We start from the raw sequence: 23200 nt of genomic DNA on the forward strand, positions 1-23200 counted from the left end.
GCAAGAAGCCTGGCCTTTACCCACACCCTCCCCGCTGCCTGCTATATTCGACTTCCTGGAAGCACTGTTGACTCTCTGCTTTCCTGAGGGCAGTGGGTGCTTTAGAAGGAAGCTCTTTTCGGGCCAGAGCTGAGGGGGCCCATACCAAGGGGCAGGAGTCCTGACCTGCAAAGGGAGGGAGTATTTTTTCCAGGATTCCTGGGCCAGAGCCAGTAGAGCAAAACTGGCACGGCCGGCGCCAGGCACTTCCCAGGGGCAGTGGCTCCCCAATTCGTGGCATGTTGCCCTGATCCGGGGCCCTGGCTGCCAACTTCTGCCTGGGCTGGTATAGGTGACAAGCACTTGGCCACTCAGGCTCTGAGATGAAGGGGCCCCTTAGGGGCCTCAAGCTGGAGGGCTGAGGGCACTGCCAGGTCATCTTTCTGTCCACAGTAGGCAGCCTGCATGGCCACCAGCACTGGGTGGTGTGAGTTTAGGCTACCCTCCTCTCCTTGCTGGGTACTGACCTGGGCTGCTCAGTGTCCAGGGCCCGCCTGCCCTTCTAGCATCTGTGGTTGGAGGGTTGCTGCCCTTAGCAGGTCTGGGGGAGGGCCAGGGGCTAGCTGCTGGTTAAATTTAGTGAGTGGGGCGGTACCTCTGCCTAAGGTCCACCTACCACCACAGCTGCCACTTGGGCCCTGATGCCAGAAGTCAGGCAGTGGCTGGCTCTGACTGGGGCCGGGCTCATATTAACCTGTCCTCTGATGTGAGGACCAAAGGAACAGGCCTGTGAATTGGGAGGCCATTGTGGCAGCAGAACTGAGAGGTGCAAGTTGAGAGAGGTATGTGATTGGGTCTGTGCGTATGTGTGTGCGCGCGTGCATTCCCCACTTAGAACTCCTGGTGGCTTCTCTCCCAATCTGCAGAAGCAGAGGAGCCAAGGCTCCCCTTCGGTCTAACCAGCTGCTACTGCCCAGCTCAGGAGGCTGGCTTCCTGACTGTCAGTTCACCCTTGGATGCTGGCTGGCCTGGCAGCCTGCGGAGGCAAACCCTGGGAATGGCCTGTGAGCCTGTGGAGGTGGGGTTCTGGGGGCCTATCGCAGTTTACTTCCTGCTCTCTCCGCCAATCAGGAAGGAGGGAAGGTGACAGGCTACCCCCCCCATGCCTGGGGTGTGGCCCCAAGGGCAACCCCAGGCTAATGTGTGTTGAAAGGGTGTGAGGGCAACCTGGGGCAAGGGGTTCGAGGGTCCAGGGTTGGCCTGCCCTGTCTCCAGCCCTCCTCCTCCCTCCAGCCCCTTGCAATGCTGATCAGGGACCAAGGTCCAGCCGCAGTGTTCTTGTAGTCTCTGGGCCATGGCCATTGCCCTGGTGGAACTCAGAGTCTCTACTCCTCATTCGTCCCCCCCCCCCAGCCCCCCCCAGCATTCCTAAAGCCTGGCTGTCACCTAGGAGACAGGTCTGTCTGCTGGCCTAAGAAAAGATGGGGGTGCCAAGAGGGCTAGGCCTCAGCAGTGCCCTGCTGAGGTAAATCCAGTGGCTACTGGCTCCAGTCTCATCTTAGGGGTCACCCCTACCCAACTCTGCCAACCTCTCAGGTCCACTAAGGCCCAGGCATTGAGCCCTTCCCTCCCCCAACACCAAGGCCGTCTCTCCCTACCCCCCATGTGGGTCTCCTGCTCTCCTGTCATGGGGACACTGGGCGGGCACTGGGACTCACCCCAAGCCCCGCCTGCTGCCTCACCCACGCCCTCTGCCTCCCTGGGGCAGAACTGTGCCCAGACTATGGGGTGGAGCCCAGGCAGCTCCAGCTCCCTCAGCCCTTTCTGTCCCTTTCGTTGGAGCCAGTAGGCTGCAGTGAAGCCGTGTCCTCTTACTTTGAGCTCCCTGATTCAGGCTCCCCTCCCATCCTGAGCTCCCAAGCCTGGACCCTGCTGCCCCCACCACCACTTCTGGGCCTGCCACCTCCTGAGCCACCTTCCTGCCTGATCTGAGCAGAGTCATGGCCTTGAGAGTAGGTGACCAGAGCCGGGCTGCAAGGAATGGGCTGAGGGAGAAGGTGCTGACACTGGACTCCATGAACCCATGTGTGCGCAAGGTGGAGTACGCCGTGCGTGGCCCCATAGTGCTGCGGGCCTTGGAGCTGGAGCAGGAGCTGCGCCAGGTACGGTCCTGAGGCCCTGCTACCCTCCTGTTGCTCCTGGGCTACTAGATCAGCCTCTGGCCCAGTGGCACTTGGGACAAGGGCTGTGGGGTAATGGTGCCCAATCTGGCTGGCTTCTCCCTCTCCCTCCCAGGGTGTGAAGAAACCCTTCACTGAGGTCATCCGTGCCAACATTGGTGACGCACAGGCCATGGGGCAGAGGCCCATCACTTTCTTCCGCCAGGTGAGGCTCCTGTACTGCTTGTGTCCCCTTGCTCCAGCCATCAGTGTGCCTGACCTCATCCTTGTGTCCTCCCAGGTCTTGGCTCTCTGTGTCCACCCAGACCTCTTGAACAGCCCTGACTTCCCTGAGGATGCCAAACGAAGGGCTCAGCGCATCCTGCAGGCCTGCGGGGGCCACAGCCTGGGTGAGTGCTAGTGCCAGACGGGGAGAGCCCCAGGAAGAAGCAGAGAAGGGTGGATCTCTTGGGAGGGTTGTGGGAGGACTAGCCACTTTCATGGGTCTGCTCTGCTCTGCTCTGCTTGCCGGAGTCCAGGGGCCTACAGCATCAGCTCTGGCATCCAGCTGATCCGTGAGGATGTTGCACGGTACATCGAGAGGCGAGATGGAGGCATCCCTGCTGACCCCAACAACATCTTCCTGTCCACGGGTGCCAGTGATGCCATCGTGGTAGGCTGGGCCAGGGCAGGACACAGTGGCTCTTCATCTGTGGTTCCACAGGGCAGGGGATGGGTGCAGCCCCTTGGCCCCGCCAACACTGCGCTCCTCACCCTGCCCACTGCCCACAGACGGTGCTGAAGCTGCTGGTGGCTGGCGAGGGCCGCCGGCGCACGGGCGTGCTCATCCCTGTGCCGCAGTACCCGCTCTACTCGGCCACTCTGGCGGAACTGGACGCAGTGCAGGTGGACTACTACCTGGATGAGGAGCGCACTTGGGCACTCGATGTGGCTGAGCTGCGGCGCAGGCTGTCTCAAGCACGTGACCACTGCTGCCCACGCGCGCTCTGCGTGATCAACCCCGGCAACCCCACCGGTGCGCCGCCTCCCCGCCCCACCTACCCTGACCCCTCCAGCCGCTACATGCTCCTAGGCCTACCACAACGGGTCAGTCAACCCCACTGTCCAGATGAGCAGGGGTGGGGTGTTGGGTGCCTGCAGTTGACCCTGGCCGCGCTGCTGTCCCCAGGGCAGGTGCAGACCCGGGAGTGCATCGAGGCCGTGATCCGCTTCGCTTTCGAAGAGGGACTCTTTCTGATGGCTGATGAGGTGCGTACAGGGACGCGCAAGGGAGGGTGGCTGCTGGTCAGCGGCGGGCCGCGTGACGACAGCGCCCCTGCAGGTGTACCAGGACAACGTGTACGCAGAGGGCTCGCGGTTCTACTCCTTCAAGAAGGTGCTCACCGAGATGGGCCCACCGTACTCCACGCAGCAGGAGCTTGCCTCCTTCCACTCAGCCTCCAAGGGCTACATGGGCGAGTGCGTGTGGGCCAGTGGGGGTTCTTGGGCTCCAGCCACTTTCCCGTCGTCCTCTCTTCCCTGCTGGGCCTGGACTTGACGCCTGCCCCACCTGGCAGGTGCGGCTTCCGCGGTGGCTACGTGGAGGTGGTGAACATGGACCCTGAAGTGCAGCGGCAGATGCTGAAGCTGATGAGTGTGCGGCTGTGCCCGCCTGTGCCGGGCCAGGCCCTGCTGGACATGGTGGTCAGCCCGCCAGCACCCTCTGACCCCTCCTTTGCGCAGTTCCAGGAGGTGAGGGAAATGAGGCCAAGGGCATCTGGCGAGCCAGTTGGGGAAAGGATTGAGGGCTATTGTGTCCCTGCCATGCCCTGACTGTCCCCTCCGTGGCTGCAGGAGAGGCAAATGGTGCTAGCTGAGCTGGCGGCCAAGGCCAAGCTCACGGAGCAGGTCTTCAATGAAACTCCTGGCATCAGATGCAACCCAGTGCAGGGTGCCATGTACTCCTTCCCTCGAGTGCAGCTGCCCCCCCGGGCGGTCCAGCTTGCTCAGGTCTGGTGGGGCAGGGCAGGGTGGGCGGAGGCCTGGGCCTAGAGTTCTGACCGCCCTCCACACCGCAGGAGCTCGGCCTGGCCCCAGACATGTTCTTCTGCCAGCGCCTCCTGGAGGAGACCGGAATCTGCGTGGTGCCTGGGAGTGGCTTTGGGCAACTGGAGGGCACCTATCACTTCCGGTGAGACCAGGCCCGCACAGCCTGCCAGTGCCTGCTGTGCCCCTTTGGCTTATAGCTTGCCCTTTCCAGGATGACCATTCTGCCCCCCATGGAGAAGCTTCGACTGCTGCTGGAGAAGCTGAGCCGTTTTCATGCCAAGTTCACCCGGGAGTACTCCTGAGGCCACCACAGGGACCAGGCTGGGCTGCCTGGACTGACTTTGCCCAGGGACCTGGTGGTCTCTGGACCCCTGAGAACTTGCTGCTGCCCCTTGGGGGCTGGGCATCTCTCTCTGCCAGTTCCTAATAAAGCTGAGTGCGGTTATGGCTCTGGAGGGGTGAGCCCCGCTTCCCTGGGTGATGACTCCACCTTTGGCTGCCCCGACTACCTTCAATGCAGGCTTGGGGACCCCACTTAAGGGACACCAGGGCCCATCTTCAGGAGCAGTGGTCAAGGTGGGCTCCCAGTGAAGGACCCTCCTGTCGAGTATCCACCTGCTAGTCCTAGAGACAGCACCTCAGTGGCTGGCTCTCATTCCCTTGGTCTGACAAGTCACATAAAAATCAGGTAATGGTACCAGTAAGGACAGGCCACCTGTGCCTCCCGGGGCAGCCCCAGATCCGTCAGGGAGGAGATGAGACTTGATAGTGAATCACAGGGGCAGTGGCACCAGAGAACCCCCATCAGAAGAAGTAGCCTTTTCTGAAGAAGAAAAAAGGTGTGTGCTTCACCCCTACTCTCCCTCTGCCAGCAGGAGGGGGCTGGCTGGGCTCCCTCCCACTGGGGAGTGACAGGGCTCAAGGTGGCAGTGCCCACCTGGGTTCTGCAGGAGGAGGGGAGACCTTAGTGCAAATGTAGCCCACTTGACTGGGAGGCCTGGAGGCAGAAAAGGGATGCTGAGGGAAGAGTACCTTGAGGAAGTCGCGCGTCCTTGCCTCTGAGACACAGGGTGGAGGGCCTGTTGGGTGCACCCTGCAAACACAGCTGTGCATCATATTTGATCCCCAACAGTGTTCCTCTGAGGTAGGCATGGTAGTCCCATTTTATAGATGAGAAAATTTGGGCTCCAAGACTGTGGAAGTGTCGGGACACTAGTGATTCAGAAGCCACAGACAAGCTGGCTGTCCTTCGTACATGCTGAGATACACAGACTTTGAGACTTTTTTTGGGGGGGAGAGGGTACTGGGGATGGAACCCAGGGTCAACCCCCAGTCCTTTTGTTTTTTTTAAATTTTGAGATAGGGTCTTGCTGAAGCTGGTCTCAAACTTGCGATCCTACTGCTGCTGGCTTCCAGGGTTGCTGGAATTACAGGCCTCCACGCCCAGGCTGGAGCTGGTTCTTCAACCAAGGCCTCATTTCTCAGCCTCATCTTGGCTTCCTTATCCCCTGAGGGCACAGCTCTGGGCAGGAGAGACTGCACTTGGGTCTCCCTTTTAGGATCAGAGTCAGGAAGGGTTGGGCCTGATAGGTCAGGCTCTCCTCATTGCGGGGCAGGAGCGGAGATATGGGCAGTGTGGTTGGCTGTGTCCTTCTGGTTGAGCCTTGGCCCTGCTTTCACATAAGACCCCCGCCTTCCGTGGCCCTCGGTGGCTAGTACCTTGGGGAGAGGGCTGAAGCCACAAGCACAGCGGAGGACCACAAGGCTCGACCAGGACAGCGGTACGGAGCTGGGGATACCGTGGAGGAGGCGCCACGAGGCCCAGCCCAGAGGGGCCTACTCGCCTCCCCAGGCCCCGCCCCGCGCAAAGCACGCTGGGAGCCGCGGGCGGCAGGAGCCTGCAGTCCTGCGGGGTGGAGGTCCTGGTTCTTACTGGACCTCAACGCGCGCATCCGGGCCCCAGCTTACCCTGCCCCTGACCCGGTGCGGATGGGACAATGCCGTGTCAGACCCCACCGGGGCCTTGCTCCCGGCCTGAACCCCCGCGGGCCCTTCTGACACTGACCATGCACGGAAAGCTGCTGCCGCTGGCCAGTCTCTACTTGGTGCAGGGCCTGCCCTATGGGCTGCAGTCCAGCCTGCTGCCCATCCTGCTGCGGGCCCGCGGCCTCTCCCTGACGCGCGTGGGTCTAGCCAAAGGTCTGTATGCACCATGGCTGTTCAAGCTGGCGTGGGCCCCACTGGTGGACAGACGGGGCTCCCCGCGGACCTGGCTGACGCTCAGCACAGCGGCTCTAGGCCTAGTATGTGGGCTGCTGGCCGCACTGCCTCCCAACCAAGCTAGCCAGGACGCGCTGCCCGCCACCGTGATGGGGCTGCTGCTGTTGCTGAACCTTGGTGCGGCTGTGCAGGACGTAGCCCTGGATACACTGGCCGTCCAGCTCCTGGATCCAGCCGAGCTGGGACCCGGCAACACCGTGCAGGTGGTCGCTTACAAGCTGGGGGCAGCGCTGGCCGGGGGCGGACTGCTGGTTCTCTTGCCCACTCTATCTTGGCCACTGGTCTTTGTGCTCCTGGCTGCCACCTACTGGCTGGCCGCTGCACTGGCCTGGACTGCACCAGCGCTGCACCAGCTACCATGGCCTCAGCCCTCGGGGCACACCCCACACCTGCAGGATTTGCTGGCTGCTCCTGAGACCCTGTGGACAGCAGGCTTTGTGCTCACCTACAAGCTGGGTGAGTTAAGCCTCAAGCCAGGTAACAACAGGACCGGGGCCTCAGGGACAGCTCCAGGTGGGTCCCTGAGGCCTCTGGGACCCACTTAAGGGGCCGCCCTCTTTCTTGGGCTGGCTCCAGAACCCAGCCTTGATCGCAGCACCCAGGGTTCTGCAACCTGGCCTTGCCTCTTGTCCTCCCTCAGCTCCAGCCCGAGTCCTAGCCCCTTGAGTTGCTCTGCTGTTGTTGTCTGCTGACCCTGGGCTCCACCAAATGCCCAATGCATCTCTCTTCCAGCACCTGTGGCCCAGGATAATGGGGGCAGGGCAGGGGCCCAGGTGGGGAGAAGAGAAGTAGGGGCAGGCATGGGGATTGCTGCTTCTCCTGCAGGTGAGCAGGGCGCTGGCAGCCTATTCCCGCTCCTCCTACTGGACCATGGTGCTTCTGCCCCAGAGCTGGGACTCTGGAATGGCTTGGGTGCTGTGGCCTGCTCTATCACTGGATCCTCCTTGGGTGGAGCCCTACTGGCCAGGCATTGGTAAGCCCTTCTCAGCCTGCCCTGCCCCTTCCTCACCCTTGGCCCTGTCCTAGATCCTCTGACCTATAACCTCCCCACTCCCACCCCCACCCCAGGGAGCCACTCCTTCTGTTGAGGTCAGTGTTGCAGCTCCGCCTTGGGGGCTTGGCCTGCCAGACTGCCCTGATCTTCTACCTGGACACTCCAGGGGCCAGTGTGGGCCCTGGCACACTCCTAAGAGGTGAGGGGCTGGCTTTGGGGGTGGAGGGTCCAGGAGTTCTGGGCCCTGCTGACCTCTCTTCTCTCAGGAGCAGCCTTGCTGAGCCTGTGTCTGCAGCACTTTCTGGGGGGCCTGGTCACCACTGCCACCTTCACTGTGATGATGCACTGCAGCCAGCTGGCACCCAGGGCCCTTCAGGTGAGGGGATGTGGCAGGGACACCCAGGAGCTGGGAAGGCCTGAGGCTCTGACCATACACCCCATCCCCAGGCAACGCACTATAGCCTCCTGGCCACTCTGGAGCTGCTGGGCAAGTTGCTGATGGGTGCCCTGGCTGGAATGCTGGCTGATGGTTTGGGCCCACATCCCTGCTTCGCCGTCTTTCTTGTGCTCTCAGCACTGCCCCTTTTGGACCTTAGCCTGGCACCCAGCACCCTGGCCTGAACTGGGCGGTAGGACTGTCAATAAAGCCAAGTGTGCCTTCAGCCTGAATGTGTCCGCAGAATGTGAGGCATAGTTGTCCTCAGACTAAGGGCTGCCTGGCTGGAAAGGAGGGCCCAGGAAAACAACTCGAACCCCTTTTATTCTGCATTTTGGAACCTCTTTGTCACAATTCAGTTGCTGGCAGATTTCAGTACTGTGTTGATCATTGACAGCTGCACTGCTGCCTTGAGTGGCCACGTGTCTACCTGTCTTACACGGGGGCAGCAGCCTTGTGAGCAGGGCAGTCAGTCATCGGCCAACCAGTAGGAGCTCCTCTGTGGCCAGGCGCATCAGGGCATGGAAACTCAGATGTAGGTACTTTCTCCAGAAGCGCTGGTCCTGCCCATATACCTGGGCTGGGTATCGAGGGCTTCCTGTGGTGGAGCAGAAAGACACAGACCTAAGGTGGGCTGGTTCCTGTCCCTAGCCCTGTCTGCATCAGGCAGCCCCTGGAGCCCTCACCAATGCCATGAAAGATACGAGCCACGGCCCTGCTGGAAAACCTCTCTTCTGGCCTCAGGGACAGGAGCTGGCGGATGTCATGGCGGACCTGGTCCTCCCAGTCCTGAAGCTGTGGGTGGACAAGCACATCAGACTTCCCTGAGCTTCCAGAGAACCACGTCCAACATAGCCAAGCCTGGCAGTTGAGGAAGCCTGTGGACAGGCTAGGTAGGGGTGTGAACTGTCCAAATCAGGGATATGGGTGTGGCACCATCCTTGGCTTTGGAGATCACCCCAGAGGGGCTACACTCACCTGGACCTGCCCGGGCTCTGGGCCCTGCTCCTCTATCCCTCCCTCTTCCTTTTCCTCTTCCTCGAAGTAGCAGCTGAGTAGGGCCTTCAGCTGGGCACTGCGATCCATGTCAGGCTGCTCGAGGCAGGGCCCACAGCTGGGGAAGGCCACACTGGGGTGCAGGGGTGAGAGGAGCCTATCAAGACGGCCCATGGGGACAGAGTGGATGGTCCCAGCACCTGCTCACCCACTGCCTACCTGTGAAACGCCTCAGACATTCGGCGCAGATGTGCCAGGGCCTTGCGCTCTTGGGCCTGCACGCGGCTGAATAGAAAGTCGCAGACCTCGTCCCTCTCCTCAGCGGTCAGATCCCCAGGGCTGCGCAGGTGGAGTGCCAGCTCCCTGAACTCCACAATCACCCCTGTTCCCCGCAGCACACCTGCCAGAGTGGATCAGATGTAGGGTGGATGGGTGGGAGGGTGGATGGGTGGCAGGCAGTCAGGTGGGGGAGTAGGGGCAAGCACACCTGTCCTGGGCTCTGGGTCCCACTGCAGCTGACGGAGAGCCTGCTGCACAGATGCCAGCTCCCAGCCCATCGAGTTCACCAGCTCTACCACATCAAATTCCATGGAGCTGCTGCCTGGCCCCATGTCCTCGGGTGGCCACCTGGCCCAGCATGCAGCTGCAAGAGGACACCTGTGCTCCAGAGGAAAGGGGCATGTGACTAGCATCCCTGGCCCTCTGTCCATATCCCTGACCTGGGGTGCTGTGTACTCACTTGTGGGCCAGTGCCTGGAGCTGGGTGGGGCCCCCAGGGCAGCGCAGGTGACAACGGGAATAGGTGGTTGGCAGCAGCTCCAGCCAGCGCCGTGGATGCAGCTCCAGGTAGCACAGCAGGGTCTCGATGGCTGTAGGGGGGAGCGGGCTCAGGTGGTGTGGGGACAGCCCCCCTCCCCCATCTTCCCGGCCCTTACCCTCTTCCGGCATGTCCAGGGCCTGCACTATTTGCTGTATTGGGAGTGCTCGTGCATGGCCAGGGCAGACCTGTCCCCGCCCTGGGGCTGCTGAGTGGCCACTGTGCTGCTTGGCCTCCTGCGGGGGGGCCCCAGCTGTGGGCCTCATCCCATTCCTGCCTCCTTCCTGCTCTGGAGGCTGTGCGGTACAGGAGCAGGGGGGAAACAGGCGCTGTACCAGCTTTTTCAGGGCCAGGAAATCGGCACCGTTGGCGTGCACATGTCTACGCAGCTCCTGCAGGTCCTTGCCCTGTAGAAGCAGAGCTATGAGTCTGTGTGGCCAGAGCACCAGGGGCTGGCCTGGTGTGAGGGATGGCAGGGTGCCAACCTGGGGCTGCAGGAAGAGGTGGCAATGGGCAGGCTGCCCATCACGTCCAGCACGGCCCACAGCCTGCACATAGCTCTCAAAGCTTGGGGGCATCCCCAGGTGCAGCACGGCCCGCACATCTGTCCTGTCTAGTCCCATGCCAAAGGCCACGGTGGCCACCACCACCCGCAGATGGCCTTGCATGAAGGCCCGCTGTACTCGCTGCCGCTCCCGGGTGCACATGCCAGCATGATAAGCTGCAGCTACAGTCTCTGGGGCATGACCTTGGGGAAGATGGAGAGATGGCTGGTGGCATCAGGGTTGGCACACGGGGTGGCCCTGGGGCCTACCCTGTGGTGCCCTACCTCTAGAGCCTGGGTCCTGCCCTGCACCCAGGAAGGTTCGGAGAAGTGCAGCAACTCGCTCTGTGTCCTCCCGTCGGTTGCAGTAAATGATGATTGAATCCAGGGCACGAAAGCGGTCACTCTGCAGCAGCGTCACCAGAGCCTGGCAGGGAGCAGTGGTCACTGGCCAGGCAGGATGTGGGCTCTCTGCCCAGGACCCTGCTATGTGCACACCTACCTGGTGTGGGTTCCTGTCTACAGACACAGACAGGTGCAAGTTGGCAGGGATGGGGGCTGGCCCACCCCAGCCAAGCTCCTCGGCTACACCCAGGTGCTGGGCTACATCACGAGCAGTGCTGCGGGTGGCTGTGGCTGTGAGGCCCAGGAAACAGCGTACGCCCAGGCGCTCCCGAAGTACCTGCATCACAAGGGAAGGGTGATGGTGAGGCCACCCAGCCCATGGGGCCCTTATCCATCCACCACCCACCCTGACCCCTCTTGACTCACTTTGCAGATGCGCAGATAGCAAGGCCGGAAATTGTGTGACCACTGAGAGAGGCAGTGGGCCTCATCAATGCAAGCAAAGGCCACGGGGGGCAGCTGGGAGGCCTGGAGGAAGCTGGCAGGGCCGCCAGTCCCAGCCCCAACCAGTGCCTCTGGGGACAGCATCAGCACATTCACCTGGGCTGCCTGCACCTGAAGGCATCAGGGTTAGGGGCACTACCCAGATGACTACCCACAGACCCCCATCCATGGGGTACCCTGACCTTCTGCAGAACAGACTCCCGCTGCTTCTTGGTCATGCCTGAATGGAGGCAGGCTGCCTTGAGACACGGGGGCAGGCTGGACATCTGCAGATAGAGGCGGTGCTGTCACAGGCTAGTCCAATCCTGGCTCTCCCCTGAATTCTGCAGGTACTCAATCAACAGGCTCCTTGGGAGAAGCACCAGATCCTGGGGTCTGGGATACAGGCACTGGCCCTGCCCATTCCCTAGGGCAGCGGTCTCACTTGGCTGGGAGCACTGTGATGCCCAGCCAAATTACCCCACACCAAAACCAAGAATCCTCAGCTGAGGCTGTGGGCCACCACCCCCAAATGCACCCCTCTTTTGGACCACTTTTACTTCCAAGCTTTGGGAGAGTCTGTAAGAGAGCCCTGGGCCTAGGGCCCTGAAGCTAAGGGGCCTGATGGTGGGTGTTGGGGGTTAGGCCCTGTTACCCTTGAGCACAGGTGAGCAGAACACCTTGTAGCTGCTGGTGTTCAGGGCACCAGAGGCTTTGGTTCCCAACACTTGATCCACACACCTGGTCATCCATGAGTGACAGGAGCGGGGAGACCACCAGTGTGAGGCAGGAGCTGCGGCGGGCGCACAGCAGGGCAGGAAGCTGGTAGCACAGGGACTTACCAGCACCTGTAGGTAGCTCCAGCAGTGTGGAGATGCCTAGGCCAGACAAGAGGCAGTTGCAAGGCTGTATCCAAAGGCTAGAGCCAGTCCCCAGTGGCCACACTCACCGGACAGGATCCGCATGACTGCATGTTCCTGCCCTGGGCGGAAGGCTCGGTACCCTAGTTGCTCCAGGGCCTGGAATACCTCAGCTGGTGTCTCTGTGGACACAGGTCTTTGTCAGTAAGGCCTCCAAAGTCTCCCCACCCAGAGGTAAAGGCTCTGGGACAGTAAGTTTCTGCTCACCTGCTACCTGTCCTGAGGGCCCTGGTGGGTAGAGGGGTAGCACTGGGGGGTGCTGGGATGGGGGACACACCTGTAGCTCAGGCCCAGTAAGTCCTGTGTTCTCACCAACTGGGCAGACGAGAGAAGGTATTTTGGGGGCTCCAGGCTGCACTGAAACAGCCTGGCACAGGGGCCACACCATCCTCCTCCCCTGACTCACTGGGGAGGTGGCAGCAAGCAGTGTCTGCTCTCCAGGCTGCTTCTTCCAAAGTAGGAAAGGACTGCATGTTGTCCCTGTTCTTGCCAATCTCCTTCTGAAGGGTCAGAGTGGGGCCTGGGCCAAGGGTGAGGAGATGACAGGGCATTATTTGAATAGAAGTGCCTACCAAAGGGGCTCAGTACTCCCTGTTTAGCACTGGCCCCTCCCATTTATCAGGGTGGAGGCCTCACCTGGCTTGGAGCACTGGGGAACCCAGCGGCCAAACGGCCCAGACTGGAAACAAGAATCCTTGGCTGGGGGTCTGGCCCCACCACCCCCAAAACACTCCCCTTTCTTCTGCCACTTCTGTTTCCATGCCTGAGGAGGGCGCACAAGAGAGAATCACATAAAAGGGAGATGGGAGAGGTATGGGGAAGGCCCACCCCGTCCTGCTATGCCCATCTCACCTGCCTGCGGAGGAGCCTACCTCGAAGGGCCCCACCCCACACATAACGTTTGTGCTTCATGTTCAGCCGGACATAGTTACTTCTGTCCTGGACAGCTGGTCTACGGGACAACGTATGGGCCATCCCCTTCGGCTTCTTTGTCCTAGATGGACTTGAAGAACTGCTGCAGGGCTGAGATGGCTGGGCCTGTACAGGTTGACCTGGAAGGTCGTCTTCAAGTGCTACAGCCCCTGTCCCCTCAGACAAGGGTCCTGTTTGGCTGATGTCCTGCTGGGGCTGCACAGTGCTCCCTCCATTCTCACTCCACTTTGGCTTCTTGCCTCGAGGGCTGCTGGGCTGAGGACTCCCCATACCATTTTGGGCTGCCTGTGGGGCTGGAGTCTCTGGACCTTGTGAGAATTCCTCAGAGCAAGTATTGGGACCAAAGACAAGAAACTCTTCCGACGTCAGGTGTTGTGACTCCTTTCTACCCAGGCCAGGACTGCAGGCACTGGGGGGCTTCAGAAAATCTAAGGGTCCACTGTGGCACCGCTGAAGCCAGCCAGGGTCTAGGGAGCCCAGCCGCAGACTTAGAGATGCCCGAAGCTGCTGGAGCCGGCCTGAACTTCGCTTGGGCTCGGATGGCTGGGGAAGTGTGCCGCCACTGACTTCTTCTGGAGAAGTGGGGGCAGTCCTTGGGCTGGGTGGACCTGTGGTGGGCATCTTGGACAAGGGTCTTCGTGGAGGCTGGAGTCTGCTGCCCAGCGTTGGCTCAGCCTGGGACAGGGAGGATAAAAGAGATCCCACTCTAAATGACAGCGCAAGGTAAGATGCACAAACCTGACTGTGAACAAGACTGAGGGCAAAGGCTATCTTGGAGTACCACTTGGTAGTCAAGTCCTAACCAACACAGGGGCCCTGCCTGTGCCTGCACATAGTGTGGAAAGGTGGACACAAAGGCCTGCCTCTGGGTCTAGGGCACCTCTGGGCCCAGCTCGAATGTATTGCAGCCCACTTCCACTTTTCACCTGTAGTATGACCTTGAGATTGGCCTTGAGCCTCTTTCCATAGTCCTGCACAGATCCCCATGGGCTCATCTGTGGAGTAGGTTGTGGACTCTGGGTTGCTGCCCGATTCAGATGGGGTCCCCAGCAGCTGGCCTCCAGAACCTTCAGGAGGAGGAAGTAGGGGTCCAGACCAGAAAAAGGCTGGCAGGAGGGCTGAGGTGTCTGCAACACCCACCCCCAGCAGGAAGGCGTGGCTCTATCCTCCTCCCAAGTTCTATGCTCCGGAGGCTTGGCTGAGATTGCTCTTGGCTCCCAACACCGGGCCGTAGAGGAAGCTGACCGGCAGGTTGGGGTCAAGGGCTCGGGTACCTCCTCGGCTGGGAGCGACGGCTCGGAGCTGCGGAGCTCGCCGCCGGCAAGGACCACCGACTGCTTTAGGGCGCGGTACTCCCGGTAGAGAGCTGGGTGGGTGGGAGGACGGGAGTCGGGGTCAGGGCGGGGTCCGCATCACCTCGCTCCCCAGTTCCCCGGCAGGCCGTCCCGCGCTCCGCGGTCCCCGGTATCGCATTGCTCACCGCGGACGTCCTCGGGCGCCGCCTCCACGTCTTCCTGTGAAGGGAACGTGTCAAGCGGAGGCTGCGCCCTCTACAGCTCTCCCCTCCCACTACAGCTCGTACCTGGCCGGGCCGCCGCCGGTGCTGACGCCTGAACCCGCGCTCCCACTCCTGGAGTCGCGTCCGCACGTCCCGCAGCCGCTCCATAGGGATCCAGTCCCGAGTCGCGGATCTTCCCGCCACAACAGCGACGTCGGTCTACCAGCCAATGGAGCTGCTCGGCAGGGCTGGGGCGGGGCCGCTGGGACGGATGACCAATCCGCCGGGCCCTGTAGGGTCGACCAATGGGTTGTGTCTACGTCATCGTCGCGCGCCGCGGGGCTGGGCGGGGCCGGTGGATGGCCGAGGCGGGGCTGGAGACTGGTGGTGGCTCTGGGGTCGGTGAGCGCGGGCCGCCGGGCTTGGGCCGAAGTGATGCGGCGCGTTGGCAGGACTGACTGGACGAAGGGGCGTAGCGCCGGGCGCTCGCGCCGGGGAGGCGAGGGCTGGCGTTTGTGAGCCTGGGCGGTGCCGCTGGGGGCGGGAACGGCCTGGGAGACCCCCACGCCGTGAGAACGGCCTCGGGGTCGCCTGGGACTCGCCAGGCCTGGGGGAACAGACCTGCTTGGGCGGCGGAGGGTCGTCAGGTTGAGGGCCCATAGGAGCGCGACAGGGGCTTTTGCGCTTGTTCCAGCGCCGGACGAACGGGGGCATCGCGTAGAGACTCTTCTCCGGGCGGCCAGGTCGGGGCTGCCTTCGTTTCCTTTTGCGACAGGTGCTCATTCCGTCTGTCTTGTCACCGAGGTATGCATCGTCCTCGCGAGATTTGTGCACGGGAGCGCCAAGCCGAGGGTGGGCATACGGGGTTTCCCAGAAGTGGCTCCTGAAGGGCTTGGCCTCGAGAGGTCAGTAAGCTCAAGGCCCGGTGGCTGGAATGCTCTCTGTCCCTTTCCTGGGCTGTGACCTTGGTCAAGATCTAGGCCTTGGCCTTCCTAACTGTAGGAGGGGGATCAGGGTAAGGTGGCTGGCCCACAGGAAGCAGGGCCGAGCCCTTGTGTCGCAGATATTCTGCAACCTCGGGTCTTTTGCATGCATCTTCTCAGCTTGTGTGCTGTTTGTGCCTCATTTGAGCAAGCTCAGGCTTGGGCCTTTTTGAATCCTTGGTTTCTCTCCACGTTGATTCCTCAGGGAAGAAGAGAGATGCTTAGACAGGTGGCAAGGGTCACAGAAGGTGAGACTTGCTTTTTCTCGGGGGTTTCCATCCCTGGTGACATCCCAGAAAACAGTAATTATCCCTTGAGCTAACGTTGAGGGCCTTGATCCCAGGCCATGTCATTTTAACTCTGTTTCCCAGGTTTTAATCTTTTAAGCCCTGATGTTATTAAGCTGTGTCTGTGCTTTGTGGAATCTGAGAGCAGCCCTCAAATACATCTGTGAGGAAGATGAGGGAGGGAGCTGTGAGGGGGCTGCAGGTCCCCCTGGGAGAACTCCATCTGCTGCAGGCTGACTACGGGCTACAGGGAGGGGCCTGGGCTCTATTCTACTTTTGAGGAAGGATTTCTGAAACAGCTTTGTGATTTGGGACCAATGGGGCCTCTGCAGAGCAGTAACCATCTGTAGAAGCACAAGTAAACTCAGTGGTGACATACCATTTATGTACTACAATGCTTTGTTTTCCTAACAAAGCCTTTTGCTTCTGGAGGTTGGGGTCTGGGGTGTGGCCTTGTCCCTGGTCCACTCTGCCCAGCCAGTGCCAGGTACCTAAGTGGGTACTTCTCTGGGTCACTGTTCTCCATTGTATGCTCCAATTGGGCACCATATTGGGCTTTCTCACCACTGGTGTATAGAGTGGATATGACCTAGTGGTATTCTAGGTTTTCTTCACTGAAGCTCCTCTCCTGCAGGTGGCTGCCTGCACAGCCCAGCGCCATGCACACACTTGTGTTCCTGAGCACTCGGCAGGTGCTCCAGTGCCAGCCAGCTGCCTGCCAGGCCCTGCCCCTGCTGCCCCGAGAGCTCTTTCCCCTGCTATTCAAGGTGGCCTTCATGGATAAGAAGACTGTGGTACTACGTGAGCTGGTGCACACATGGCCCTTCCCACTGCTCAGCTTCCAGCAGTTGTTGCAGGAATGTGCTCACTGTAGCCGGGCATTGCTGCAGGAGCGACCCAGCACTGAGAGCATGCAAGCTGTAATCCTGGGGCTGACTGCTCGGTTCCACACCCCAGAAGCTGAAGCTGGCACACATTCCCTCTGTAGGTATGGACTTACCAGTGGGGACTTCAGGCCTGGAGTTACAAAGAGGGTTCCCTGAGGAGAGCGTAGGTTGGGGTGCAAAGTTGCAAGAGCTCTGTGTGGCAGCAGACCGTTTTTCTTGTCCCAAAGTGGCTGGGAGGGGTTGTAGGCCCTGCTCTCTCATCCCATCTCAGGCCATCCCTACTTCTAGGAAGCACACACTGCGGGTGCTGGATATGACTGGTCTCTTGGATGATGGTGTGGAGCAGGACCCTGGTACTATGAGCATGTGGGACTGCACAGCAGCTGTGGCCCGCACATGCATTGCTCAGCAACAGAGCAGGACTGCTGAACCTGGACCAGCCCCTATCCCTGTGGAGGTTCGTGTGGACCTTCGGGTGAACCGGGCCTCCTATTCATTCCTGCGTGAGGCTCTCCGAAGCAGCGTGGGCAGCCCTCTGCGGCTATGCTGCCGGGACCTCCGGGCTGAGGACCTGCCCATGCGCAACACTGTGGCCCTGTTGCAGCTTCTGGACGCAGGCTGCCTGCGCCGAGTGGACCTCCGCTTCAACAATCTGGGCCTGCGTGGCCTGTCTGTCATCATCCCTCATGTGGCTCGCTTCCAGCACCTGGCCAGCCTGCGACTACACTATGTGCATGGGGACTCAAGGCAGCCCTCTGTAGATGGTGAGGACAACTTCCGCTACTTCCTGGCCCAGATGGGCCGCTTCACCTGTCTTCGGGAGCTCAGCATGGGCTCTTCTCTCCTTTCAGGCAGGCTGGACCAGCTGCTCAGGTGAGTGGGCCCCATCATTGCTCTACCCTTTCCCTCCATGGGGACACTCCCTGGGCCTACTTGTCTGTGACCCCTATGTCCCCACAGTACCCTGCAGAGCCCCTTGGAGAGCTTGGAGCTGGCCTTCTGTGCTCTGCTGCCTGAGGACCTGCGCTTCCTGGCAAGGAGCTCCCATGCTGCTCACCTAAAGAAGCTGGACCTGAGTGGTAATGATCTGTCAGGAAGTCAGCTAGTGCCCTTCCAGGGTTTGTTGCAGGCGGCAGCAGCCACACTGCTGCATCTTGAGCTGACTGAGTGCCAGCTTGCTGATGCCCAGCTAGTAGCCACACTGCCCACCTTGACTCGCTGTGCCAGTCTCCGCTACCTTGGCCTCTATGGCAACCCGCTATCCATGGCTGGCCTCAAGGAGCTGCTGCGGGACTCAACGGTGCAGGCTGAGCTGCGCACCGTGGTGCACCCCTTCCCCGTGGATTGCTATGAGGGCCTGCCCTGGCCTCCACCTGCATCTGTCCTTCTGGAAGCCTCCATCAATGAGGAGAAGTTTGCCCGTGTAGAAGCTGAGTTGCACCAACTGTTGCTGGCCTCAGGCCGTGCCCATGTGCTCTGGACCACAGACATCTATGGGCGACTAGCTGCAGACTATTTCAGCCTGTGACCTCCTGGCTTTGGATGAGACAGGCCAAGAGCTTTTGCTGGGACTCTGCTGGAGGCCTGACAACAAAGACCGGTCTCAGGTTTCTTGCTCCTGGGCACACCTTAAGCGTCCCATGTTTTCTGCAGTGCCCGCACCTGCTCCCTAATGGCTGGCTGACTGTGGGCCCCGTGCTGGATTTCAGGCCTGCACTACCCTGCTCAGTATAGCTGCACTTGGCTCTCTGTGGATGTACCTGGGATCCCAGCTGTTATCCAAGGGACACTTCTGGGCCCTTTGCATCTCCTTACCAAGAGCGCAGCACTGTGGGGCTGAAGGTGGGACGAGGCCTAGGCCCTGATGCAGCCTTTGGCCTGTACCTTGTTCCCTGCCCTGGCGCCAGAGCCACCCCGCCAGCCGGCTATGGGGCTGGAGGGTGGTGTCAAGGTACAAACGTGCAGCGTGTCTGGAGTTTGAATCTTTGCCTGTTTATTCTAGCATCTGGCCTGCTGCCCCTCCCTCTGGCCGCGTAACCCCACCAGCACTGCAGGCCAGGGCTATCCCCGGGCATCGTGGACCTTCCAGGTCACGGCCCGTCGCGGCTCTGTCTGCAGGCGCCCCAGTTTGGTGCTCCAACGCAGCTTCCACCTTTACTGATGAGCATGCGCTGCGCCACGCGGGCCGAGGAATGGTGCTCACGTCATCGGCGCGCGCCGCCGGCTCAGCAGTGGATCTCGTAAGCGACGCGCGGCGGGAGGCGGAGTGAGGGGGGCGGCCCTTCTGGCGGTCTGCCCTCGGTAGGCGCTTCTGGCGGCCCCTCGGCGAATAGGGGCTTAGAGCGGTCGATGACGAACATCTCGTGGCCACGCTCGTCGCGCAGCTCTTCCAGCTGCGCAAAGGTGCAGGGCCCGTCCGAGGAGTAGTCGTTGACGAACAGCGCGCCCTCTCCTGGCTGCGCACCCGCCTTTTTCCTCCGCCTCCGCCGCCGGCAGATCATGGCGGCCAGCAGCAGCGCCGTGAGCGCCAGTAGCGCGATGGCCGCCGCGATGGCTGTCTGCGTGGCCAGGCCTAGGGCTCGAAACGCCATACTGCCCGCCTCGTGCCTCGGGGCGCGGCCTGGGGGTCCTGGCGGCGGGGCCGGTGGCGGCTGCCGGGACGCATTAACCAGGAGGCGGAAGGGCACGCTCGCGGCGCCTCCGGCGTTGGCGGCCTCGCACTCGTACTTTCCCGCGTGCGCCAGGGTGATGTTGGTGAGGAAGAGCATCCCGCTGCCGGTGTCCGGGGCGGCCTGGCCACCCAGGCCTGGCGCCCCGCCTTCCAGCCGGGCCTGCGCCTGCGGACGGCCCTCACGAGGCTGAGGCACCTTCCTCCAGGTCACCAGGGGCTGCGGGTAGCCAGAGGCTTGGCAGGCCACCCGCAGGTCCTCCCCTAGGTTGGCTGTGAGTTCCAGCGGCTCCACGTGCACAGAGGGAGGAATGCAGATGAGGCTACTGCCCGACACCTCCAGCAGACTCTGCAGTGCCAGACGCGGTGGCTCTGCACACGTGATCTTCTTGTCTCTGGTGCTGAACAGTCGCTGACCCCCCTCCTTGATCCAAGCGCCCAACCAGTGGAGGGCGCAATCACAGCGCCATGGGTTCTCTGTAGGCAGATCAAGAACACAGTTGAGGTTCTGCTGGCCCTGGCAGAAGCCCACACCCCACCTCCTATAGCCACCTCAGTGGAGTCTCTTCTCTGAACCCCGGTTGCTGGGAATGAGGAAGGCCTTTCACCCCACTTTAGTTCAGTGATGCCCACACAGATATTCCAGCAACACTGAAACTTTAAAAACAGATGCCCTCTCCTGGAAACACCCCGAATCCTGGTCAGCTCTTTCGCCTGCCTGCCCTTTCCTGGCCTCAAAATGTGAAAGAACCTCAATTCTGTTAAGTCATTCTGGATCGCCTACCTTTTCTGTCTCAGGCAGGTGCCTAAGTTATGTATCTATCAGAACTTCAGTTCCCAGCTGCCCTTTACCAGAACTGCAGGGTGGTGGTGTGGCCCTCCAAAATGCTGCCCAATGGTTTATCATAGGGACCCCCTCCACACCTGGGCCTGCTCCCTACTGATGCCACTGAGCCCAGTTAGAGACCCCTGCCTGAGGAGTTACCTGTGAGGCGCAGGACTTGCAGGCTGGCCAAGGGCTGCAGGGCCTCACGGGTGATGGTGCCCAGTTGATTCCTGCTGAGGTCAAGCAGGGCCAGGGAGGAGAGCCCTGCCAGGGCCTGGTCCTCCAGCAGCTCAATGCTGTTTTCTTGCAGGTGCAGCTCCTGCAGTCGCTGGAGTAGGGACAGCAGATCATCAGGAAAAAGGGCCCAGGGGAGCTAGACTAGGTTGACTTTTCTCCCCTAACAACTACTACAGCGCGCTGGATGACTGGCAGGACAAGAAGATCCCGCGCTTTTGGCCTCTCACCGGCAGGTGCAAGAAGGTGAAATCCAGCAGCCGCACCAGCTGGTTGCCAGCCAGGTAGAGTACACGCAGCTGGGCTAGGCCCGCAAAAGCCCCTCCCCGCAAGCCACGTAGCCTGTTGCCAGTGAGGGCCAGCTCCAGCAGGCGCGGTTGCGCGCGGAAAGCGCCAGACTCCAGAGCACGCAGGCTGTTGTTGTGCAGGTAGAGATGGCGAAGGGCGGCGAGTGGCGCCAGGGCGCCTGGCTCCAGGCGCGCGATGTTGTTGTCCTGCAGGAACAGCGTCTGCGGGCCGGGGGAGGGCGAATCTTACCCCACTGCAGGAGTCTCTCGCTCCATTGGGGCGCCCCACCGACCCCACCCGGATGCTCACACAAGGCTCCCTCCATCCCATGGGCACTCGCAGCCTGCTCCAACCCGAGGCCCGGTGGCCCCACATGGTGCCCACCTGCGTCCCTGGGGGGATTCCCAGTGGGACGACGCGCAGCCGCAGGGCGCCGCACTCAACCGTGGCGCTGTAGCAGCGGCAGGCGGCGGGGCAGCCCGCGGCGCGAGGCGGGAGCCCTGGCAGTGGCGGCAGCAGCAACAGCCCCAGCAGCAGCAGCAGCAGCAGCAGCACAGGAGCCCCCGGGGCCATTTCTCTAGAGAACGGCCTGGGACTGTGAGCCTCCCCAGGGTTGGCCCCAGATGGGATGGATGCACCTCCTGAAACACAGGTTGGCAGGCCAAAAGCACGAGTGGAAGCCCACACAACCTGTGTCTAACTTTCACAAAGTTTTAAGTCAGTTTGTGTGCTGGGGATTGTAAGTCAGCTGTCTGCACCCCCCCCCTCCCAATAAAGAAACCGATGAATAAAATTTTCTAGTTTACTTCCTTGACAAAAACACCAAGACTGAGGGCAGGAGGTTCAAGTTGAGAATTCTCGGTGTCCTGTTATGGGGAGGGCAACCCATTCTCAGACCCCTTCCCATGCCTGTCCTGAGGGCCCTCTGCTCATGCATAGCACAGCTGGTTCAAGCTCCATCTGACCCTGTTGACTCAGCCCCGTGGCTCCTGAGCTGGGACCCAGGACTACTCGCTACTCAGCAGCAAAATCCGGGACCTACCCAAGCATAGACCAGAAGGAGGGAACGGGCCCTGGGCAGGCATGTCCTCTTGTCTTCACTCTCAGGACTGGCACAAACCTAAGGCTCAATCCAAAGCAGAGTTCCTTAGGTGCCCCTAGGACAAGACCTGTGGTCTCACTTCAAACTCTAGAATTAACACTAAAAGCAGGTATGCTCTGGCTCCACCTGGTGGTTCATACATCATGACCTGAAGGGAGACCTGGGCAGAGGGGAAGCCAGATGCCAGAGCTGGGTTTTTTCCTCAAGTAACTTGTAGAGAATTGAGGATGAGGCAAACAATAGGAAAGTTAATTCAGGAACTATGGGCTGGGACTCTCTAGGCTGGTTACAGAAAGAAAGCCCCTGTCTTTGGGGTAGGTGGAGTCCTGGGAAAGATTGGGCGTGAGAGACGGGCCTTAGGTCACCAATGAAGCTTTTGTGCTTCTTTGTGTGTGTGGGGGGGATTGACCCCAGGGTCTCACATGCTAAGCACATACTCCGCCACTGAGCTACTACAAACACACCAACTGGGTTTCAGGTATGGTTTTCTAAGCGGGCTAGAGAGAATAGGAAGAAGCATGTGGTTTGCAGGGGTTTATGTGCATGTACCTGTGGCCTCAGGGATGGGAAAGCTGGGGTCTAGTTCCAAACACAAGAACCCAGTTTTAAAGCTATGGGTGTGACTTGAGAAACCAGCTCCTCTGGAGCCAAGGAAGGCAAAACCCAGGGTATACTGTCACCCAGGTGTCCCTATCTGTGAGTCAAGATGAAAGGTGCCAAATGGCTTCAGTGCTTGTTTCAATTCTGCCCTAAACTGTAACTCACACGATGATTTATAATCAGGACATATGAGTAAGCACAGCAATAAAGTTTTAATGGAAAAGGCAGAGGCGGTTGCCAGGGGTCTCAGGATGTGTGTGAGCCCCCAAGAAATGGGACTGGGGGGGGGGCGCATTCTTTGGGCCCATGGCATTAGTCTCCCTGAGCACCAAGGGGCGGCCTCCAGCTCCAGGACTCACCCACCCACCCAGCCTCCAGCAATAAAGCCTTGGTTTCTTCCTTGGCTCGGCTCTGCAGCTCTGGAGGACCCGCTAAACACACACTGGTGTGGAAACACTGCCCGGACAGGGATGAGGGACCCGGATGAGGGCCCAGAAGTCCTTTTACCAGCGGACAAACCCTAACCCGGCTTAGCAGGGGACTGGGGGCACCCGGTGTCCTCTCTCCGGCACACTCGAGCCAGGATCTCCGGGTGGTCCTTGCGACCGGCGCTGGGATCCTGCACGAAGTCCCCTTTCGCCCTCTCGCGCAGGTAGGTGCAGGCCTGCGATCGTGGAGGGCGTGGTGTCCGCGTGCCCTCCCCCGTGCCGGGTTGCACACCCTTCTAGGTGCGTGCCGGGGTCCGAGCCGGGGAGGTCCCCGATCCCGCCCCTAAGCCCGGTGACCTTGGGTCGGGGCCCCCCCTCACCTGACGCTCCGGCGGCTCGCGGCTCCCCGCCGAGCCTGCGGCGGCCTGGCTCCAGCAGAGGCGGGGCGCGCACGCGCACCGGAA

At 60.9% G+C, this 23200-nt stretch overlaps 5 protein-coding genes across 20 annotated transcripts; 3 read left to right on the forward strand and 2 right to left on the reverse strand.

The window, feature by feature from the left end:
- The first annotated feature begins 419 nt into the window (after positions 1-419).
- Gpt (glutamic--pyruvic transaminase) lies at positions 420-4642 on the forward strand. Of its 4 annotated transcripts, none has more exons than XM_076835567.2 (12): positions 420-821; positions 1861-2141; positions 2275-2364; positions 2440-2548; positions 2678-2811; positions 2931-3174; positions 3328-3407; positions 3481-3617; positions 3716-3890; positions 3993-4148; positions 4217-4329; positions 4399-4642. In XM_076835567.2, exons 2-12 carry the CDS (start codon positions 1980-1982, stop codon positions 4487-4489), a joined length of 1491 nt encoding a protein of 496 aa, XP_076691682.1. In that variant the 5' UTR covers positions 420-821; positions 1861-1979; the 3' UTR covers positions 4490-4642. The 4 variants fall into 4 exon arrangements, with proteins under 4 accessions (XP_076691682.1, XP_076691681.1, XP_076691679.1 ...); XM_076835566.2 differs by having other exon boundaries at positions 1874-2141; XM_076835564.2 differs by having other exon boundaries at positions 1976-2141.
- A 1428-nt stretch (positions 4643-6070) lies between these two features.
- Positions 6071-8123, forward strand: Slc33a2 (solute carrier family 33 member 2). Of its 2 annotated transcripts, none has more exons than XM_076836005.2 (5): positions 6071-6944; positions 7293-7440; positions 7536-7660; positions 7728-7837; positions 7909-8123. In XM_076836005.2, the coding sequence occupies exons 1-5, from the start codon at positions 6185-6187 to the stop codon at positions 8080-8082; spliced, it is 1317 nt and encodes a 438-aa protein (XP_076692120.2). In that variant the 5' UTR covers positions 6071-6184; the 3' UTR covers positions 8083-8123. The 2 variants fall into 2 exon arrangements, with proteins under 2 accessions (XP_076692120.2, XP_076692121.2); XM_076836006.2 differs by having other exon boundaries at positions 6071-6923.
- A 247-nt stretch (positions 8124-8370) lies between these two features.
- On the reverse strand, positions 8371-14601 carry Recql4 (RecQ like helicase 4). 2 transcript variants are annotated; one of them, XM_076835682.2, is made up of 22 exons: positions 14518-14601; positions 14416-14449; positions 14210-14301; positions 13862-14002; positions 12855-13610; positions 12639-12765; positions 12409-12522; positions 12210-12317; positions 12032-12124; positions 11824-11960; positions 11280-11369; positions 11026-11208; positions 10757-10936; positions 10540-10681; positions 10196-10458; positions 9829-10117; positions 9633-9762; positions 9381-9550; positions 9113-9293; positions 8876-9026; positions 8584-8692; positions 8371-8495 (listed from the first exon to the last, which is right to left on the reverse strand). In XM_076835682.2, exons 1-22 carry the CDS (start codon positions 14599-14601, stop codon positions 8371-8373), a joined length of 3699 nt encoding a protein of 1232 aa, XP_076691797.2. The 2 variants fall into 2 exon arrangements, with proteins under 2 accessions (XP_076691797.2, XP_076691798.2); XM_076835683.2 differs by having other exon boundaries at positions 12210-12302; positions 12388-12522.
- A 194-nt stretch (positions 14602-14795) lies between these two features.
- Positions 14796-21386, forward strand: Lrrc14 (leucine rich repeat containing 14). 8 transcript variants are annotated; one of them, XM_076836442.2, is made up of 8 exons: positions 14805-14831; positions 15177-15237; positions 15622-15664; positions 16338-16691; positions 16879-17463; positions 17551-18541; positions 18709-20056; positions 20395-21386. In XM_076836442.2, exons 4-6 carry the CDS (start codon positions 16363-16365, stop codon positions 18116-18118), a joined length of 1482 nt encoding a protein of 493 aa, XP_076692557.1. In that variant the 5' UTR covers positions 14805-14831; positions 15177-15237; positions 15622-15664; positions 16338-16362; the 3' UTR covers positions 18119-18541; positions 18709-20056; positions 20395-21386. The 8 variants fall into 8 exon arrangements, with proteins under 8 accessions (XP_076692553.1, XP_076692554.1, XP_076692558.1 ...); XM_076836438.2 differs by having other exon boundaries at positions 14796-15338; XM_076836439.2 differs by having other exon boundaries at positions 14796-15237.
- Lrrc24 (leucine rich repeat containing 24) lies at positions 18562-23200 on the reverse strand. Of its 4 annotated transcripts, none has more exons than XM_076836434.2 (6): positions 23117-23200; positions 21649-21726; positions 20991-21247; positions 20549-20827; positions 20244-20412; positions 18562-19735 (listed from the first exon to the last, which is right to left on the reverse strand). In XM_076836434.2, the coding sequence occupies exons 2-6, from the start codon at positions 21689-21691 to the stop codon at positions 18816-18818; spliced, it is 1668 nt and encodes a 555-aa protein (XP_076692549.1). In that variant the 5' UTR covers positions 21692-21726; positions 23117-23200; the 3' UTR covers positions 18562-18815. The 4 variants fall into 4 exon arrangements, with proteins under 4 accessions (XP_076692549.1, XP_076961704.1, XP_076961705.1 ...); XM_077105589.1 differs by having other exon boundaries at positions 21649-21763; positions 23117-23157; XM_077105590.1 differs by having other exon boundaries at positions 21649-21732; positions 23117-23153.

This window comes from Callospermophilus lateralis, chromosome 16, assembly GCF_048772815.1.
Source record: "Callospermophilus lateralis isolate mCalLat2 chromosome 16, mCalLat2.hap1, whole genome shotgun sequence".
Classification (NCBI taxonomy): Eukaryota; Metazoa; Chordata; class Mammalia; order Rodentia; family Sciuridae; genus Callospermophilus; species Callospermophilus lateralis.

What these genes read in the sequence shown, in the direction of transcription:
- Lrrc14 (XM_076836437.2), top strand. Translation starts at nt 16,363, where the DNA reads ATGCACACACTTGTGTTCCTGAGCACTCGGCAGGTGCTCCAGTGCCAG. An exon ending in GGCACACATTCCCTCTGTAG is followed by an intron (nt 16,692 to 16,878) that starts GTATGGACTTAC and finishes CCCTACTTCTAG; the next exon opens with GAAGCACACACTGCGGGTGC. An exon ending in AGGCTGGACCAGCTGCTCAG is followed by an intron (nt 17,464 to 17,550) that starts GTGAGTGGGCCC and finishes ATGTCCCCACAG; the next exon opens with TACCCTGCAGAGCCCCTTGG.
- Recql4 (XM_076835683.2), bottom strand. Translation starts at nt 14,601, where the DNA reads ATGGAGCGGCTGCGGGACGTGCGGACGCGACTCCAGGAGTGGGAGCGC. An exon ending in GTAGGCTCCTCCGCAGGCAG is followed by an intron (nt 12,766 to 12,854) that starts GTGAGATGGGCA and finishes CGCCCTCCTCAG; the next exon opens with GCATGGAAACAGAAGTGGCA. An exon ending in TGTCACTCATGGATGACCAG is followed by an intron (nt 11,370 to 11,823) that starts GTGTGTGGATCA and finishes CTCTATCTGCAG; the next exon opens with ATGTCCAGCCTGCCCCCGTG.
- Gpt (XM_076835567.2), top strand. Translation starts at nt 1,980, where the DNA reads ATGGCCTTGAGAGTAGGTGACCAGAGCCGGGCTGCAAGGAATGGGCTG. An exon ending in TCTTTCTGATGGCTGATGAG is followed by an intron (nt 3,408 to 3,480) that starts GTGCGTACAGGG and finishes GCGCCCCTGCAG; the next exon opens with GTGTACCAGGACAACGTGTA. An exon ending in GAGGGCACCTATCACTTCCG is followed by an intron (nt 4,330 to 4,398) that starts GTGAGACCAGGC and finishes TGCCCTTTCCAG; the next exon opens with GATGACCATTCTGCCCCCCA.
- Lrrc24 (XM_076836434.2), bottom strand. Translation starts at nt 21,691, where the DNA reads ATGCCTGCCCAGGGCCCGTTCCCTCCTTCTGGTCTATGCTTGG. An exon ending in GAATCCCCCCAGGGACGCAG is followed by an intron (nt 20,828 to 20,990) that starts GTGGGCACCATG and finishes CCCGGCCCGCAG; the next exon opens with ACGCTGTTCCTGCAGGACAA. An exon ending in TCACCTTCTTGCACCTGCCG is followed by an intron (nt 20,413 to 20,548) that starts GTGAGAGGCCAA and finishes TCCCTACTCCAG; the next exon opens with CGACTGCAGGAGCTGCACCT.
- Slc33a2 (XM_076836005.2), top strand. Translation starts at nt 6,185, where the DNA reads ATGCCGTGTCAGACCCCACCGGGGCCTTGCTCCCGGCCTGAACCCCCG. An exon ending in CCCTGGCACACTCCTAAGAG is followed by an intron (nt 7,661 to 7,727) that starts GTGAGGGGCTGG and finishes CTCTTCTCTCAG; the next exon opens with GAGCAGCCTTGCTGAGCCTG. An exon ending in TGGCACCCAGGGCCCTTCAG is followed by an intron (nt 7,838 to 7,908) that starts GTGAGGGGATGT and finishes CCCCATCCCCAG; the next exon opens with GCAACGCACTATAGCCTCCT.